The sequence below is a fragment of the Elephantulus edwardii genome, unplaced genomic scaffold, assembly GCF_000299155.1.
Source record: "Elephantulus edwardii isolate Elephantulus edwardi_28Jun2011 unplaced genomic scaffold, EleEdw1.0 scaffold00004, whole genome shotgun sequence".
In the NCBI taxonomy this organism is placed as follows: domain Eukaryota; kingdom Metazoa; phylum Chordata; class Mammalia; order Macroscelidea; family Macroscelididae; genus Elephantulus; species Elephantulus edwardii.
In genome coordinates this window covers 1,106,006-1,126,100 of record NW_006399754.1, presented here as the reverse complement: position 1 = coordinate 1,126,100, position 20,095 = coordinate 1,106,006, and the positions used below count along the sequence as shown (strand labels likewise).

The 20,095-nt window shown below is 40.7% G+C and overlaps 1 protein-coding gene across 1 annotated transcript in view; it reads right to left on the bottom strand.

The window, feature by feature from the left end:
• Window positions 1–5,041: 5,041 nt before the first annotated feature.
• Window positions 5,042–20,095, bottom strand: part of RB1 (retinoblastoma 1) — a 121,945-nt gene continuing 106,891 nt past the window's right edge. The window contains exons 19-28 of the mRNA XM_006879496.1: window positions 19,205–19,252; window positions 17,722–17,872; window positions 15,704–15,849; window positions 14,706–14,810; window positions 12,763–12,876; window positions 12,509–12,672; window positions 10,268–10,298; window positions 9,109–9,251; window positions 7,937–7,986; window positions 5,042–5,115 (exon numbers count right to left, since the gene is read on the bottom strand). Coding sequence (XP_006879558.1) covers window positions 5,042–5,115; window positions 7,937–7,986; window positions 9,109–9,251; window positions 10,268–10,298; window positions 12,509–12,672; window positions 12,763–12,876; window positions 14,706–14,810; window positions 15,704–15,849; window positions 17,722–17,872; window positions 19,205–19,252 — 1,026 coding nt within the window. The remainder of the gene's footprint in view (window positions 5,116–7,936; window positions 7,987–9,108; window positions 9,252–10,267; window positions 10,299–12,508; window positions 12,673–12,762; window positions 12,877–14,705; window positions 14,811–15,703; window positions 15,850–17,721; window positions 17,873–19,204; window positions 19,253–20,095) is intronic.

Below are 20,095 nucleotides of genomic sequence, written 5' to 3'. Positions count from 1 at the left end.
CGAGGCAACCAAAATATGACCTTGAGTCTATCCCACCTGAATTTCAGAACCATCTCAGGAACAGATTTGAGGCTTTGAACACTAATGAATGAAGGCCAGATGAGTTGTGGGAGGATATCAAGGGGACAAAAATAGGAAGTAAAAAATTAATATGAATTTGAACTTGTCCTTTCATTCTAGCTTCAAGCTCTTAGGTGTCAGTCTGGGAAAGGATAACATGTTTGGAAAGGTAGAGGGTCAGAGACGGAGACAAAGACCCTTAATGAGATGTACAGACACTGGGACTAACAAGGGATTTGAGCACAACAGAGATTGTGAGGATGGGACAGTGTTAGGGACCATTTAGAGCCGTTGTCCATGGGATCACTGAGTTGGAGTCGACTCTACAGCACTCAATAACAAAGGGCTAAATTAAATCAGTGGAATACTAATTATCAAGAGAGGATCACTTTCTGTCATCTAGACTAAAAGTGGATTGAGTTGATCTAAGAGCCTGCCTTTCATTTAGGTTCCCAGCGACCTTTGGTGCAACCTGTGATGAATACTGCTGTCTGCTCTGCCCCTTTTTCATTCCCATCTTTGGGACCTCAACTGATTCTTCAGGTAAATCATTCCTCTGGCACCCCATTTTTAAGACATCATTTGACTTCAACTCAAGCTAACTCTATCTGAAACACTTTGTGCCAGATGTGTTTTATAAAAATTTTGGGAGCTCAGAACATACATACCTCTGTAGAGATGAGTCAATTCCAGTTGTTTTAGGTGTCATTGAGTCAACCACAGTCATGGTGACCCTACGAGCCACAGACTGAAATGATCTCCGCCATGCTCAAGCCTGCAGTTACAGCCACTATGTCAATTGTCAATGCATCATGTTGAGGGGCGCTCTTTATTCTTGCCCTTTCGCCAGCATGATGTCTTTTTCCAAGGACTGGCTCCTGACAACATGTCCTAAGTATGAGAAGTGAAATTCTCTCAGCTTTGCCTCTAAGGAACACAGGGTCATACTTCTCCCCAGACAGACGTGATTGTTCTTTTGACCACCTATGGTGTATTCAATACTCCTTGGAAACACTACAGCTCAATGGCAACAATTCTTTGGTTTCTTTATTCATTGTCCAACTCTCCAATGCGTATGAGGTGATTGAAAATACCATGACTTGGGTCAAGTGCACCTGTCTTAGACCAGTATCTTTGCTTCTCAGTACTCTAGAGGGGTCTTTGACTGCAGTGTTGCCCAAGGCAATAGTCTTTTTATTTCTCAGCTGCTGCTACCATGGATGTTGAGTGTGGATTCAAGTAAAATGAAATAATGAACAATTTTAATCTTTTTTTCTATCATGATATTGCCTACTGGCCTAATAAGCAACTGTCTGTGCTTTCCAGACAAAAGGGAGCTCTGGTGGCCTAATGGATAAGGAGTTCCACTGCCAATCCAAAGGCAGGGAGTTCGAATCCACCAGCTGCTCCCATACAATATATAGCCTTTGAAACCACCTGGAGGGTCAGCTATGAGGCCATTTTGACCCAATGGTAATAAGCTCAATTAGTACCAAACTCACACTGCTTGGTTTTCAGAGCTTTTTGGACTTTAGAATTGCAGATAGAGGGTTGGTGGACTTGTGAAATACAGAAAGAATTCTTTGAAGGACAAGCCTTTAATGCAAACTTTGTGATAAATGAATACTTTCTCCCACATTTCTAGTTACCTCTTCTTTCCACTGTAACCTCTAACTTGCTGCTCAGACACATTGGACAGAGTCCTGTCCACCTCATAGCACTGGCTTTTCTTCTAGAACATTGCACTCCTGTTACTACATGCCTCACGCCTCAGTACTTTGCCTAAACAACCACTCAATGGGTCTCTGTTTTCATTTTGAAAATTCCTTCTCTGAATGTCCAGCTTTCCTTTTCTCTTCCACAAGCTGAGGTCTTTTCCACATTTGATTTGCTTGCTTGCTTTTTTTGAAACTTTTTTAAACAATGTCAATTCCATGAAGACGGAGGTTTTAGTCTCTTTTAGTCATTGCTGTATCTCATAGGGAGCTCTGGTGGCTTAGTAGTAAGAAACAGGGTTGCCAAATGCTAAGGTACAGGATTCGAATCCCCCAGCTGCTGTGTGGGAGAGAGAGGAGAGCAATCTCCTCCTGTGAAACTTACTGCCTCTGAACACCCACTGGAGGGTCGGTTACGGGTCATAGCTCTAGATACAGAGCATGCTAGAACTCGGTAAAGCATCTGAATAAAGTCTCTACATATATATTTTTTTCAAGTACATACATATGCTTATGCTAAAGCTTGCACATCACAGAAGTAAAAAATATTGATCTTTTAGAAGAGTATTGTTTGCTTCCACACACGTGGAAAAATGCACTTAGTGCAGGTTTGTGGTTTTTGCTACATAGGAGTTCGTGATGCGAGAGCTTTAATAGCACCACCAGAACAGGAGGCTGATGCTCTGAATTGTGGGAGGGAGAAAAGGAATGGAGAGAGAGGCTGTAAGCAGGTGAAATGAAGGTGTTACGATGTTGCCACTACAATATGGAGTGATGAATTCAGTGTGCTGGTCAGTGCAAGTGTAAAGCAGCACTGCAGAGTTCTGAGCGAGTCTGGGACAGAAGGAAGGGCAAGTGGAAGCGCTCTGGGCAGAACTGGGCACGGCCACTCCTGGAGGCCGCAGTGGCCAGAGTGGGCAGCCCAGGAAGGTGACACCGGGAGCAGCAGGAGGAGGAAGTGCAGGCAGTGAGGACAAGCTGAGTCAGCTGTGGGGATTCCATGGGGAGAAGCATCAGAAGCCACATCCCTGTCCTGTTATTTCGGAGTGGGATGACAAAAGAAAGGGAGGAAAAAGGGAGGCCTGTGTGCAGTCTGAACACTGGCTCAGACCAGAGTGAAGAGAGGAATCTTAGGGGTTTGGCTTCAGCAAGAGTTTAGTAAAATAGACGATCAAGATAGAAATGGTATTTTTGGTTTCTGTTTTGAGATGTACATAGTGATAAGGGAATAAGTTAGGAATCAGTAATTCTGTTGACTATTAAACTTTCATTTTGCTAAAGAAAATTGGGGGGTATCAACTCAACCCCTGCTGTTGCGTGTATTGTGCCAGTAACCCAGTAACCCAGTGACTGGATTTCCAAAGTTGTAATCTTCACAGGAGGGGACTGCTCAGCTCTCTTCATAAAGTGGCTAGTGGATTTGAGCCAGTAGCCCTTTGATTAACACACAGACCATATTTAAAGGCCGAGAATGGGTGAGTTCATACTAGGAGAGGATGTAGCTATAAATAATGACATTAATGCACTGAATACAAAGACCACAGAATCAGACCATCAATATTCTTAACTAATTTATTTTAAAATAGGCAAAGTATTAATTGTAGAAAATAGTAACATAGCAAGTTTAAAGTTTAAATGTTTCAGCAAGTACAAAAAAAAGCAATAAAGCAATGTCTGAAGCCTTAAGAATTCTCAATACATGATCTCTGAAGTTCCTAAAATTCGGATACTAAGTCTAATGTGAACATATTAGCAAAAGACACAGTAACATGGTTGGCCTGACTTAAAGGCTAAATGCTTGTATAATATTCATGCAAAAATTAAAGAGGAAATGGAGCAAGGCTTTCTTGTGCCTTTGTTATTGAGATACCTGTCAAAATAGTAGGTTTGGAAACTTGACTGAGCCAAAAAAATTTTGGTTTTCTAACAAGAGGTCTTTTTAAGAATAATTCTGGGGTTTAGATAAAATGAATTCCCTAAGAGAGCTAACTGATGCTAACTTAAATACCTCCTACTTTAAATTATAGCATCTCTAAATAAATTAATCACACAAGATAGTTTAAATACACCTTAAGGTGCTCGGGGGGAAAGCGCCTCTTCTTTTTATGAAGCTGTTTTAATTTGAAGCTTTTGCACTAATCAGATGGACACAAAGATCTTTGATTGCTTGCAATTTGGGACTATAAACCATCTGGCTTTGAATGTGCTAGTGTTAGCCCATACTATCTAGAAGATATGTTTTTCCGGAGAAAACACAAATCTCTCCAAATTTAAGAGGGCTGACTAATTATTAATAATTAGACAAATCTCGGGGCAAGGGGAGGAGGTGGGGATTAAGGCTCTATAGTTAACAGTCTGTTTACAGAGAAAATTTCACTTCTATTTTGACTATTCAGGACCCCTAAACATTAGAAAGTGCACTTGGGAATATATGGTTATTAGGGTCCTCTAGAAAAGCTCTAGCCAAAATGTTCTTTTTTGTCAAGTACTAGCTGGGTGCTTTGTAACTTCAGTGATCTGGCGTTAAAACCAAGAGGACTATTACTAACCCTCATTTTAAAGCATGAGTTGGATGGAGAAGAGAATGAAGAGGAAACTGACAAATGCTGAGGTATGAAATCTGTGTCAGTAGTATCATGTTTAGACTTTGTCTGCTGCTGGCATTCGAAAGCTAAAATTCTTAAAACAAACACAGAGGACATCAGATTCCAACGGTAAAGTCAAATGTAATGCTTAAAAATTAGTCATTATCTCTCTTTTCCCCCTAGCTTCTAATACCCATTGTAGCGGAAGAGATCATGATCATTTGGGCGCATCAGCTGGTCATCCAAATGGCATTTGGAAGACAGGACATATTTTCTGAGGGTGTTTGTGTTAAATAAAAAATACATATATAAATTAATAAAAACAGTAGCAAACATCTCACATATGTAAAAGGCAAAGTACTGAGAAAGACGACTCCGTGGGGAGGAGCCACGCAGCTCAGGCCTCCTCACCACCGGGAAACAGAGTAATTGGGCTTCGGGAATGGACATCATCTGCTACAACGGTTTAAAAGGCAGGATTTACATGAGATTTCCGATCATGTAGCGACAAGGACTACAACATGGTAAGTGGTCTAGGAATCCCATGCACAAATTCAACTTGCATCTTCACGTATCTCTTAACTGAAGAGGAGTTTGAACGTGGCTGTAAACCAAGTGAGAGGAAGTCAGAGAAACGAAGCTGGAGGTGGACACGGCGCCCACACCGCGGTCCTGAGGGCCTCACTTCTCCTCCTTGTCTGAGGTATCTGTGCTGTCGTTCATTTGCTGCTTGTGCATCCGGCTTCGGGTGGAGGCTGCAAAGAGGAAGAGGAGCTGTTAGCCGCGCACGTGGTGCCAGGTGCATCGAGAAGGTGCCGTCATTTACGATACACGTTTCTAATCAATGGTTCTCAGGGCCTTTCAAAAGTAGGTGCTTTCTAAATGGTTTGGATCACACAGCCCTGTCAGTACATTTGTTCTGAACACGTGTGTATTCATTAAATACACACCGTAGTCCTACGGTTGTGCTCGAGTCCCTTCATCGTGCACCCAGTTGGCGTGCTAGGCCGCTAACCGAAATGCTGGCGGTCTGAAACCGCCCACGGCCGCCTGGAGGAAAGGCCTGGCGAGCCACTTAGGACCAGACAGGACGATGGGACTCCGACAACACACACGGTGTCGTCTGTCAGCGCGGACTCAGCAGCGATTGGACTGGTTTTGGTTTTACAGCTGACTAATAAATAGTATAAAGCATGCAACCCCCAAGCAAATGGAAAGAGCGAGATACAAACAAGGAAGCGCTTAACAGTTCCCGCATCCCCTCTTGGGGTACGTGCACCCCACTTTCATACACTAAGCCACAGGGGATGCGGTTGGATTGGGATGCACAGCGCCAGGCGAGAGCCCTGCGCATGCCCAGACCGGACGTGCCGAAGAGAGTTAGAGCTTTTCTAAAGGAGAAGCCCTTCCGCGCAGAGATGCCTTTCATCGAATACCGTAAAGACATCAGCTCGTTCAATATGATATAGGTAGTTTAAAATTACTTTATTCATTACAATAGAGATAAAAGCAGAATACTTATTTAGAAACTTTTAGAGCTCTTTATAAAGAAGCACAGAGAATATTCACACTTGGAAAGGAAAGAAAAGAAGGTCTCTCCCCAGCTCCAGCGTTGTGTGCTGACCTTTTCTGAGTGCAGTTCTCTGAGGAGCTGAGAGTGTTCTGGGGGATCCCTCAGCCTTAGGGCCTAAAGCTCCCGCTGCTGCTCTCTCTCCAATGTTCCCACTGCACGCGGGCCCTGCAGAGGAAGCTCCCAACACAGCTAAGTGGGCCACTGGGAAGTGGGCCACTGGGAAATGTACTGACTACAGCGACAGACTCTTGTTTAAGCAAGCAGGCATGTTTTCTCTTGGAGCACACCCACCGCAGCCTCCACTAGCTGGAGACGAGAACTACACGGTGCCTGACTACCTCTACTACTGACTACTCCACTCAGGGTCACAACATAAAGTCCTGAGCAGAGAGGGAGGAGAAAAAAAAGCACAACAAATACGTTAAAAAATGCCAAATGACGTATTTACTGGTCTGATAAAACTAGTGGAACCCCTGGGATAGTGGCCTTTAAACACCCGTCAAGCCTGGAGATTAGCACACCCCCAGGGGTCACCTTTTGGCTTAATAACACAAATATAAAATGAACAAGGAGGATGCACTCCTCAATAGAGTCTGAGGAGACAAATGGGTAGCATCTGCCCAAAAAGCAAAGCTTAGAAGGCAGAAAGGGGCAGGCGAGAAAGATGAACAGAAATGGGGAATCCAGGGAGGGAGAAGGTAGAGTGCAGTCATATGGCAGGGCAGCACTTAAGGGCAGGCTGTTGGGTGAAAAATGAATTAAACTTACACCCAAATGACTACAAACAAAAAAAAGAAAACAGACATGTTTTTACAGCTTTCTCCTCCTCCTTAAATACATATTTGTGGGCTCCAAAATGCTTCCACATGTTTTCAAGGCATAAGTTTACTTTTTAAGCTTCATGTCTACCTTCATGTACTTGGGACAGGGGCGGGGAGGGGGAAGATGGGAGAAGCCAAAACTATGTATGAATTAAAACAGGAGTATATTAGTCGATGTAAAATCCAAAAAGATATTAATTTATAACCACAAAATTTAAACTTTTGATAAATTTAGTATTCATTTTACTTTTCAATGTAATAGAGGAAAAAATGGCTTAATATAAAACCCAAGGCTTTTCTTTTATTCCATTATATTTTTCAAAATTAGTACCTACAAAGACATGTTGAAAAAAACTCTGTTGTCATATTTTAATTGGTATCGTGCCAGTTGCTATGTCCTATGACCTAGGAATGATAGTCCTAATATACTTTTCATCTGCTAAGTATTTTCCTTCTTTCAAGGTTCCAGATTCCCCACCCCCACCCCATATTTAACATGTCTGACACCAGAGATCAAGAAATGGCACGTCCATTACCCTCCCTACCTTTCCTGGGCAGCCCAACAGCAGTCACCGAGTGACCTTTACATTCACTACTACACTTGGGCTGCCCCTCCCCATCTGAGTGGTGCAGGACAGAATTCCACTCATCTTAACATTCCACATTGATGCTACTCTGTGTAGGCTACACAGTCACCTGGTATTCTTTACACAAATTCTGACATTCAATAACGGAAAACTTTTGCTTGAATTTAATTTTAAAACTTGGAAATTAGGCAGATTCCAACAACAGCAGCATAACAAAAGATTAAATAGCTTAGAAATTAGGATGATGATACTGGCACAAGCTAGGTTTGTAAACCCTTTTCCTGTATCTAATTGCCTTAAGCAGTTAGTTACTCAGTACAGCTTGGCCACCCTGAAGCAGTTCTAACTGCAGTCATCATCCTGAAGATGTGGCCACAGCATCACCCTTCTGGGTCTTCCAGCATCAAAGAGTCTAGAAAGAGTGAAGGTAACCTTCGCTTTGCATAATGTATTTAATAACAAATGCTGGCAGACAGTATCAACTCAAATTCTATTTAAAATGCTTTTTTTAAGTCTGCTAATAAAGTGAAAATATTTACAATACATGCTACCCATAATTTTTTTAATGGCATGAGGTACTTACATAGGTACTTACTCATTTCTGCCAGTTTTTGTTGAAATTTGGATTCTCCTCCGAGTTGTTTACTGTAGAGTAAAAAAAAAAAAAAGGAAAACATTTCACATGCACATGTATAAGTGAAAAATTCAAATTTCTATTAACTATGGTGCTTTATTTATTGATTTGTGAAATTACATTTTACCTTTAGTTACTAGAGATATAGAATCTATCCAAAATGTAAACTTCATAAATAAATCATGAACATTTTATTCATGTTTTTAATAAAACACTGCTGTTGCTGTTGTTATGTGCCATCAAGTTGTTTGTGACTCATAGCGACCCTATGTACAACAGCCCTAAACCGTGCTCTATTCTGTGCCAATTGCATTGCCTCTGACACACCCATCCCGATTACCCCAGTCACTGAATCAATCCACCTCATAGAGGGTCTTCCCCTCCTGCGCTGTCCCTCTACTCTACCCAGCATGATGTCCCTCTCTAAAGACCTGTCTCTCCTTACAACATGTCCAAAGTATGTCAGACGAAGCCCCAGAATCCTTGCCTCCAAGGAGCAGCCTGGTTTAACCCTCTCTAGGATGAATCTGTTTGTTTTCTTGGCAGTCCATGGAACATTCAATACTCTTCTCCAGCACCACAGCTCAAAGGCGTCAATTCTCCTTCTAGCCTCCCTAGTCATTGTCCAACTCTCTGATGCATAACTAGTGATTGCAAACACCATGGCCTGTATCAGGCGCACCTTAGTCTCCAGAGAGACACTGTTGCTCTTGAGTACTTTAGAGAGGTCCCTAATCGCAGACTTTCCCATCGCAGTACATTTTTTGATTTCCTGGCTACTGGTGCCAAGAGTGTTGACCGTGGAGCCGAGCAAACTGAAGCTGTTAACATTTTTTTCAGGACAGGCATTTTAAATATTTAATGGTGAAATTAAAAATGTCAGCAACAGCTTTCAAAAGAGAAGTTCAGATTTTCAGCATATGCGATCTGCACTGAGTTCTGACACAGCTGACCTAATAGTTGTGGCATGCTTTTAACTTTAGGATGCACTGGTACCTGTACTGGAGAAATCCTCCCAACTTGCAAATACAAGTGGCCTGCAAGGGAATGGTGAATGGTGGGAAGGGGGAGCAGAGTGGAGCCTGGCTCTCCGGTGACCTGTCCAGCCACTGCAGTTGTGGCATTGCTCCTACCTCCCATCGGGCTCATCATTCCCTTCCACGTCAAAGCGCAGCTTCTTCAGAGGTTTGGGAGGGATGCTTCCTTCAGCACTTCTCTTGAGCGCGCGCTCGCTGTTACACACCATCTGATTTATTTTCTGGAACTTCTCAGAGGTCTATGAATTACAGAATCCGTTATTTTAAATAGTTCTGTAGACCCTTAACTAGAAATCCCTTGGTTTGGGGTAAGTGAAAAAGCAGCAGAGGTGGCATGTGCATTTGACTTTTCTGCTTTACTTAAGTAAGAGATGAGAAACCCAAGGGAAGCGTAACTTACTTGGCACTAATTAAACACCCACACTTTTAAAATGCTCCCGTCTCTTCTCAGGAGGTACTCGCTCTTCCTCCAAATGTCACTATTACTTTGAAATTCTTGTTCCCTATTTGCAGGACTCATTCCAAACAAAACCAGAAACAAAACCACTTCCCTCCCAGATGCACACAAAATGGGAATAACTTTTGGGGAATGTTTGGGGGGTGGGGGTGGGGGACAGAGCAGAACCAGAAGAGAAGGTCACATAAATTTTATAAGTTTAGGGACAATTCGCTAGGCAGAAAGAAATAATATGGGCAGTCTCCCCACCCTCTGGAGCGGTAATACACACTGAATACAGGGCTACTGAATTAACAAAGTTAATGGGTGGCCAACTAGAACACTTAATTCTCAGCCTAAAGTACCGGTTTCAAAGTTTGGCTTTCCCTGGAATCTCTCTGGAACAAAGATTAACACAGAAGGCGTGCCACTTACACTGAGGCAGCATCTCATATACCCAACTTGGAATGAATGTACCAGATAAAGACTATCTCAGAAGCCTGAGAAGTCTGAGGGAAGAAGGACAAGGAAAAGTGTGTGTTTAACAACAAATGTGTGCAATGAGAAACCAGTAGGTAAGGACTGGCTGGTGACATTCTGATTACATTGTAGAAGATACCATTTCAAGTCTTACGGATAATTTGTGAATTTCAACACTGTTTACTAAACACACATGTTTCTAAATTCTATCTATGCTTAGATGAAATGTTTGAATTAATGGCATGTGTAAATTAAAATTACAGAAATCTTCAGGTTTTTTTATAGTTACAAGTATATATAATTATTTTTCATACAAAAAAAAACCAAAACACAACTCACCCCAAATGATTCACCAATTGATACCAAGATTCTGTCAAGATGAAATACAGATTAATTAGTAATGAAAATCATACAGAAAAGTACAGAGATGAATATATATATACACACACATCTTTTTAAACTATCAAAAACATCAAACCAACATTTACCTGAGAACCTCTGACAAATTATTCTCCTTCAGAGCTTATCCCATAGTAACCCCATACCCACTGCTGCTGAGTTGGTTCTAACAACTACCCTATAGCACAGGCTACCCAATGGTGCAGAGTAGAACTGCCCTGTAGGGTTTCAAAGACTGTAAATATTTAGGGAAACAGACTGTCGCCTTTCTCCCATGTACTGGGTTCAAACTGGTAAACCTTTCAGTTAGCAGTTAAGTACTTAATCCCTATGCAGACAGAGCTCCTATTATCTCATAATAGTGCTGATAAAATTTCCAAGATTTTTAAAGAAAAGATGCTTGGGTGTTTTGCCATTGTTCACATTTAGAAAGGAGGAAAGAAAGTTTTTAATTCACTCTTGCTTAGTTCTTAAAAAACCTCAATAGTTCTTCATGGGTAACTTTGCAATCATAGTTTCACATTTTCTCTTATAAATTCAAGTTATATTTGGAAGAACTTACAGTATTAAAGAATGATAATTCTAATTAAGGTCTGTATTTTTTATATGGTAAAATCTATTTATGACATATCCTAGAAACAGATGTCTCTAGTGGTCTGTTTTGTCCTTGTTTGAGCCATAAAAGTTTTTGACAATAAAGCTGAAGACAGCATTAGCTTCATTTAACCTAATCAGAATAGATTTGATCATATTCATATGAGACCAGTGGAGAAAGAAATTTATTATCCTTCAATGATCCTATATGTGGTCATTCTCTAGCTACTATGTGATTAACCAGTATAATGCAATAATGCTGACTAAGAAGATTCACAGTTTAATCTGCTCTGTGCATATTTGTTGGTTCAGATTCAGAAAATTAATCAGCATGTCTTTTGATATGCTCTTTTAATGCTTAAACACTGATATATCAGTAAAGAGTTTTCAGAATTTGATTTTTGGACTTAATGAATCCCAACCCAGAATTGCTATCACTAATATCATAAACAGCTATCATTTTAAGTGTAAAGTGGAGTAATTATCTTAATTAGAAATTATATAAGTGGATATTTTCAGTGTGAGACTGTGTACCTTTAGCCAAATGGACACGGTGTGGAGTCTTAGCAAAGTAACACAGCAAGACACTGACATCCGGCTATCAGATACTACACAAGCAAAGGCTAGCACAGGGACCCAGTGGGCATCTGTCTTGTACAACCAATTATTTTTTACTTTATATTGTTCTGAAGACTGGAATTTCATCACGAGTGTGAATTACCTGTATAAATACACATATGACCCCAATGTTTTCTATGGAGTTACTTTGGAACCCTACAGGGTTCCTGTATCTTTCTCCTTGCTTGTTTCTCCTGTCCATTAAGTACAACTCCCTGGGCTGGTAATGTTTTAGTTACTACTACCTTAACTGTACTAGTTAATCTGCCTCCCACTTTACACAAACAAAGTCAGTTTCAAATAGCCCATGATAACACGTAATGAGTCAATTGAAGGACTTCAAAGGTGGAGAGCACTTGTGGTTGGATGTGGATGACAATATAATGATTTATAGTTGCACAGAACCTTTCATCTGAGCATTTTAAACAGTTTCACACTCCTCATTTCCCTGCTAGCAGCACTCCTTTGAAGTCAAGGTAGTGACCTGCCTGCCCGGGGTAGTATCAGGGAGCACAGGTAGAATTAGGGGAAAAGCTCCAGCTTAATTTACAGCCATTTACATTTAATAGACTGCTTTTTTATAACAAAGCAAAATGGTTAAAGCCCACACAGAATTTACAAGATGGCCAATAAACTATAGAATTAAATGCTTAACCAAAACCAATCTATTTAATTTAGCAGATTACAAATATATGAAAGTGTTTTGAAACCTACCACCAAACTGGTTCTCAGACTATTTGTGAAAAACCAGACCCCAGCAGCTGGGAGAGATGATAACTAAAGTACAAACCCATCCAAGTCAACAGATTACATTAATTCCTCCTATAGCTTCTATCACGCCACTTACTACATAGCAACAAATTAGAGACAAAAACCTATCACCTATTTTAAATGAAGAAAATGCTATTTTCATACTTAGATGAAAAGAATCCCCTAATCTCTACCTCTTTCCTACAAGGAAACACAAACCTTGATCTTGGAGTCATTTTAGTGGAGACTGACAGGCCTTCTGACATTTTATATGGACTTTTGAGGGGTGATATGTAGATGTTACCCCCAGGAATCCGTAGAGGTGAGTTAGAAAACTTGTAAGGGCTTCGAGGAAGGAGAGGTATTGGTGACAAGGCAGGGGGCTAGAAGAAAAAAGGAGATTGTTTTACTATTTTAATAAAATCCAGGGCTTTATAATTAGATTATTCCCAAGCAAAAGATTTTCAACATACCCTTGAGGAAGCATACTGCAAAATATTTGTTTTCAGTCTCTGCATGAAGACTGAGTTATAGAATACGATAATGGAGTCGTATTCCTCTTCTCTGATCAAAACACGTTTGAATGTCTGAGGAAGGAGAGTGGAAAAACTTGTTAAAAAGTACTTTGTTAATTTATCTTTTCAGTTTTATTTTCTACCTAGTAAGAAGCATACAGAATACAGGAAAATGTGGTCTGGAAAAGATTTCTTGGCTGGGATCGCAGCTGCTGCACCAGAAATGATCACAGAGAAGCAGTGAGGCAGCCATGATGGAATACTGACAGAGGCAGCATGGCAAGCTGTATGGTCCTCAAAGCCCGGAGCAGGACGAGAGCCAAGGACGTTACCCCCTAATTATTAGACTACACCTCCTGGAACCCCATTTCATCTCCCAATCCTAACAACATATATTAAAATATGAATCTGGTTAATAAAGATGTTGTTGTTGTTGTTATGTGCCGTCGAGTCAATTCCGACTCATAGCGACCCTATGCACAACAGCCCTAAACCCTGCTCTGTCCTGCGCCAAACGCACCGCCTCTGACACACCCATCCCGATTACCCCAGCCACCGAATCAATCCATCTCATAGAGGGTCTTCCCCTCCTGCGTTGTCCCTCAACCCTCCCAAGCATGATGTCCCTCTCCAAGGACCCGTCCCTCCTGGCAACATGTCCAAAGTATGTCAGACGAAGCCCCAGAATCCTTGCCTCCAAGGAGTAGCTTGGTTTAATCCTCTCCAAGATAAATCTGTTTGTTTTCCTGGCAGTCCAGGGTACATTCAGTACCCTACTCCAGCACCATAGCTCAAAAGCATCCACTCTCCTTCTGTCCTCCCTAGTCATTGTCCAACTCTCTGATGCATAACAAGCGATTGCAAATACTATGGCCTGTATCAGGCACACCTTAGTCTCCAGAGAGACACTGTTGCTCCTGAGTACTTTAGAGAGGTCCCTAACAGCAGACTTTCCCATTGCGATACGCTTTTTGATTTCCTGACTGCTGGTGCCAAGAGTGTTGACTGTGGAGCCGAGCAAACTGAAGCTGTGAACAATCTCAATCTCTTCGTCATCCACCCTGAAGCTGCCAATTGGTCCAGTGGTGAGAATCTTTGTCTTCTTGACATTGAGCCTCAGTCCATACTGAAGGCTGCAGTCCTTGACCCTTCGCAGCAAGTGCATGAGGTCCTCGTCAGTTTCAGCAAGCAGGGTTGTGTCATCTGCATAACAGAGATTGTTAATAGACCTTCCACCAATCCTGATGCCACTCTTCTCATAGAGCCCAGCCTCTCGGATAATCTGCTCTGCATACATGTTGAAAAGGTATGGAGACAGGATGCATCCCTGGCGTACACCCTTCCCAATTTTGAACCATGCAGTGTTACCCTGCTGTGTTCTGACTACTGCCTCTTGGTCCAAGTACAGGTTTCGTATTAGCACAATTAAATGTTCTGGGATTCCCATTCTTCTCAGAGTCAGCCACAGTTTGTTATGATCCACGCAGTCAAATGCCTTTGCATAATCAATGAAACACAGATAGACATTCTTCTGGTATTCTCTGCTTTCAGCCAAGATCCATCTAACATCAGCAACAATATCCCTAGTACCACGACCCCTTCTAAACCCAGCCTGGACTTCCGGCAGTTCTCTGCTGATGTGCTGTTCTAATCGTTTTTGGATGATCTTCAGCAGAATCTTGCTTGCATGTGAAATCAGTGACACTGTTCTGTAGTTTCCACACTCAGTTGGGTCACCTTTCTTTGGAACGGGAACAAATATAGATCTCTTCCAGTCAGTTGGCCAAGTCAGAACCTAGCTTTCCAAGAGAAAGTTGATGTGTGGATATATTATCTAAATAATAACAATAATTACCTAGATTTTAAAGTGTTTTAAAAATCTCATCACAAAGACTGCCTACCTCTTGGACAGCATGAGGAAGATCCTTGTATGCAGTTACAATAATTTTGAATTTCAGGTCAATATTCTTCACTTTGCAAATGCCATACATGGAGCACATCATGATCTAGTGAAAAGAAATTGATATAAAAGGTCAGAATCTCATACCTTAATTATATGGTTTTGGTTTTAAAAGTAATTGACTGTTTTCATTTATCCTTACAGATAATCCTACAGGATTATCTTTTCCTATATTTGACTCGAGTTTAAAAAATCTACATGGGAAGTTCAGTCAAAATTATGTTTAAAGAAAAAATGCAAATAATCAACTCTCAGTTATTCAGAACTTTTAATCTTATTTGTAAATTGTAACTTTGGTTCTCACTCCTTAAATATTTCTTAGAAAAGTTAAAACTGGAATCAGATACAACTAAAATGTGTCTAAGTAGCACTTAACAAAAGAAAAAAAAGGCAGATGTGGAAAATGTTCAAACTACTTGAAAAAAATAATATTGGAGACAGTGGCAAAGGGGTCTAGTGACTTAAAGAAGGTGAAAAGGTGAAAAATGTCCTATTAGTTGGTCTGGGTGCTGGTTATTGGATGAATTTAACTGACTTTTGCAAATAAGATCTTTAAGGTCATTTAAATCTTTAGTTATTAAAATACAACTTTGTGTCCTAAAGTTCTAATTTGTGAGAACTACAGCAAAAATATTAACGGTGGCTAGCACATGAGTATGTACATCATGCTGGGAAAAGCAGAGGTTCAGTGAAGGAGGAGGCTCTCAAAGAGACTCATGACACAGTGCCTGTGACCATGGGCATAAGCACAGCAGAGACTGTGGGCATCGCAGGGCTGGGCAAGGATTCGCTCTATGGGACACGGGGTTGCTATGAGTCGGGACTGACAACAAAACCAAGTTGATACAGTTTCCTTTTTGCACTGAATCTTTAAGAAATCAGTATTTAGTTAAAAACGTAAGCAGGGAGAAGAGAGAGTGAAGTGCTGGACTTCCCTACCTGGTCCAAATGCCTGTCTCTCATGAGCTCATACTCATTTTGCAGCGTGTGCTGGTAAAGGGTCCAGATGATGTGCTCAAGTTCTGGGTGGTTAGAGAGAAGGCGCGCGCACAGCGTACTGAGGCGGAGATAGGCCAGCCGGTACACTGTGGAGAGAGGAGGGACCCATGACCACTGCTGTTTGCTTCCAATTACAGGTGGATTCCTTTTAGAACGGTAAATGGTTATAACCCTAATGTTCTAAAAACATTTAACAGATGCCTCTCTTCTATCGTCATTATTTCCCTTATGAAGAAATGATTCTTAGTCTTAGCACAAAGGGAGCTCTGGGGTCACAGTCCGGAGGCGCTGTTGACCCAGAGGCGGTGCCTCTCAGTTAGTTCGAATCTGCCAGTAGTTCAGAAGGAGAAAAAAGAGGTAATCGCCTCCCGTGCAATTTAAAAACTCCAAAACCTGCTGGAGGGGCAGTTACCAATCCATTTAGTCTAAATGGCAGTGAGTGAGTTTGACCATCTCAGGACAAAGTTAGGTACATTGAAAATGTAATAATAATAATAATAATAATAATAATAATAATAAGTATTGTTAACAACTATAGCATGAAATTGAACTGGGGCGTAAGAGGAGAAAACTGTCCTGAGGTATTGTGAAATAGATAAACAAAATGGTCTGTCTCAGTTCTGTTGTAATCACTCATCACAGATGTTGGAAATTCCCACCATCAACATTCAAGAAGAAGAAATATATTTTAAAATAATGGAACTGTCCAGTGTCTATGAGTTTTTCCCATCATAAAAAAAATTAAGCAGAACAATTCTCTATAAAAAAAAACCAATGGAGTATATTTTGTTGAGAACTGGTTGCCTTATAGCTGACATAAGTGGTAACGGTAACACTTTTAACATGGGATTTTTTTAGAGTACTTTTAAAATGTACTATTGGAAATACAAGCTTGGAGAAAAGGAATCCACAACATTCAATTTCCTCAATTTACTTTAAGTATAAAGTTGCTGATTTAAAAATCCCAAGGACTTTAAAAACTAACACTTTATCACAGTGATCCTGAACTCTGTGTTTGTATTAAAAAGTCCAAACCCACTGTCATGAAGTTCAGATGAGGTTAAAATCTTTACTGGAGAAGACTTCCCGGCTTTCTTTTGCAGAGTAGCAGGTGGATTCAAACCACTGACCTTTTCATGAGCAGCATGGCATTATACATAATACCACCATGATCCTTGACTGGGGGGGGGTGTGCTTATGCAAACAAGGGCTGCGAGGCCCCACAAAAGATTCTGACTGAGTAGGTCTAGAGTATTCCCCCAAATCATTTATTCCACTTTTCAGGGGACCCATACTTGGAAAATCTCCAATTTAACCTGAAGCTCAGTCTTATGTGTATAAAGGTTACTATATTTATGACTTGAGTAAAATCAGAAAGATAATTTACATAAAAGAATATGTCATTTCACTTCTTTTTCTTTCTTTTTTTTTTTCCACAGTACTCACTTCTTTTTCAAAAGTTGCTAATGGCTATGGACTTGTAAATGCACACTTCCTGCATACCACTCCAACCTCTGACTCAGTACTTGAGGATATGCTGTGTCTAGTGACCACCCTCCTTAAATACCTGAAAAGATCCCAGCAGTGTGTCTGCACTAGGTCACAGCACAGTGTAATACCAACCAACCCTATATTCATACCCCAATAGCCAAAGTAATAGCAGGTGTAAATCCCTCCAAACATTAATCTGAAAGCATAACAGTAGTAATAGTAACATCTAACACCTTCTAAGCACTATGTGTTAGGCACTGTTTGAAAGGATTTTATACTTACATACATTCATATATATAATCATCATTACCAATTATTATCAATACCTACCTTGTAGGTATTATTATTATTATTAAAAGGCAGACTATGTTATTGGTTTTTTTCATTCTACAAATCAGGAAATTCAGGCACAGAACCCAGTCAGTTTGATTTCAGAGTTCATACTCTAAACATAATACTCTACTCACCTTTTTTGTAAAACAGTGAAAGAGAGGTAGATTTCAATGGCTTCTGAGGTGGGACGGTTGATGCTCCTGGTGCCTCTGCACTGGCAGCTGCAGCAGAAGTTGCACGTGCCGCAGGCCCTTTTTTCTTTGGGGATCTTACGGGAAAAAGAGACTTTGATATAGTCAAAGTAAAATCTTCCCTTGAAGATTGCTAAATATCACACTCTCTCTCTGTGGGTCTCTACCTCTCTCTCTCTCATACATCCCTGTACACATATACTCAAAGATATACTGTTCCTTACTGTTTAATGTTACCATATATTAAAATTTCTTGAACAAATTACTTACATTTGTATATGCTAGTGAAATTGAAACAAGAAAATAACACCAACTGAAAAGTAATTGTTACTGATACTAAAAGTTATTTTATTTCTCTGCCTCTCCTCTGAAATATTTTCTTAATAATTATGGTTTACATATATGATACAAAGATAAGTTACATATACAAAAATATATATACATGCATAGAACTTGATTATAAAAGAAGAAATTCTGTGTCTTTATACTTCAGATAACAAGATAAAGGCAGATTTACAGCTGTATCCTAAACATCTCAGAAGAAGCAGAGAGGATAATAAATAAATATTGTATCTCAATCTCTAACAGCTCTATTGCTCTGTTTGTTGTTCTCTAAAAGAATAATCCAAATCTACTTTCTAATTTTATCTAAGAAACTCAGGAATAGTTCTTGAAACAGCACATGTACCTCACTGGGGACATTTCTACTACAAAGATACTAGGAAAAAGAGCTCACCATCTACTGTTGCTGTCAAGTTTCTTGTCTATTGACTGGCAGCGTCATATAGACTGACTTCATTTTTGCACAGATTAGGATCAAGTTAGGATTCCTTGAATTCTAAATACTACTATCCAATTATCTCACTAATACTACTACTCGAGTCTCAAATGTAGTAAAAGTGAAGCCAGCTCTCGATCTCTTCCCCGTTGCCTTCTTCATCTCAGTAAGCGGTTCCATATTACACCCAGTTTCTTACCTCAAACACCTGGGAGTCATTTTTCATTTCTCTTATTTCCTCATAGCCGGTACAAAACTTAAATTCCACTACGTCTACCTATGAAACACATCTCCAAGCTTTCTTATCTCTACTGCCACATGGAAGACTCTATCTCCCCTTCTTTGACTTGGACTACTGAAACAGTTTCCAAACTGGACTGTCCACGTTCTCGCGTGCTCTGTGTCTTTCTGTCACTCAGCCTCACCTGTTTCTGAATGGAAACCAGAGTGCGGCCCTCTAAAAAGACAAGCTACACCCTGCTTGTAATCTTCATGGTTTCCCAGTGCCCTGTAATATCTAAAAGGAGCTCTGGTGGCAATGCTAAGACAAAGGCCACGCCCTTCTGCTGGTTCGGATCCACAAGCGGCTCCCAAGGGAGAAGGACAGGCACCCTCCTGCGTGCGATTCACAGCCTCCCAAAACCCCACTGGACGGGCACCTGTGAGGTGGCTCTGACGCAATGGCAGTAAGTTTTGCTTCCCAGGTTTTCTGGTCATATCCATGACCAATGGGAACTGAAAAATCTACCTTCAAATTGCCTCTTCAACTTCATCTAGTACCATTCTCCTCTTGCTTATTAAACTCCAGCTACACTGAGGCTTCTTTTTGTTCTTCAGATCACTAAAGTTCAATCTGCTCTCAGGCCTCTGCGCATGCTCTCCTCTCTGCCTGGAACATGGATTTTCTCCTGGCCACCATCCGCTTGTTCTTGAGGTCTCAGGTCAAAATATGCCTTCTTTAGAGAACATTTCCCTAAACACTTGCCACACTCTCAGTTGCTTTCTTCCTATCACTTTTGTTTATTTCCTTTAGAACTTTTATTGTACTCTAAAGCCATCCTATTTATAAGTCTACTTGTTCATTGTTTCCTTCCTCCATTATGTTAAGTTCTATGAGACGGGCCAAATCCTTCTTACCTTTATTGTCCCAGCACCCAGAACACTTTCTGGTACTCAACAGAAAACTGCTTACTGAATTAAAAGAAGCTACAGGGGCTTGACTTATTTATACAGAAGTATGACCTAGCAAACACATTTATACATCAACGAAGAGTCTTCATATTCTACAAATGCAAGTTAGCATGGAAATAACCTCTCTGGAAAACAAACCAGACCACAAGACACAATAATGTCGCTTCCTTCACAGCGCTAAAGAGAAACATACTAGGTCCGTTTGTACAAAAGCAAGAGCAGCTAGTGTTAAAGATGAGGATGGATTCTGGGGGTCAGATTGCTTGAGTTTGATTTATGTTAGAGAAATGACTTCACCTCCCAGACAACTGCCCAGTACAGGGCACACCCTCCATACGTTAGCTCTTT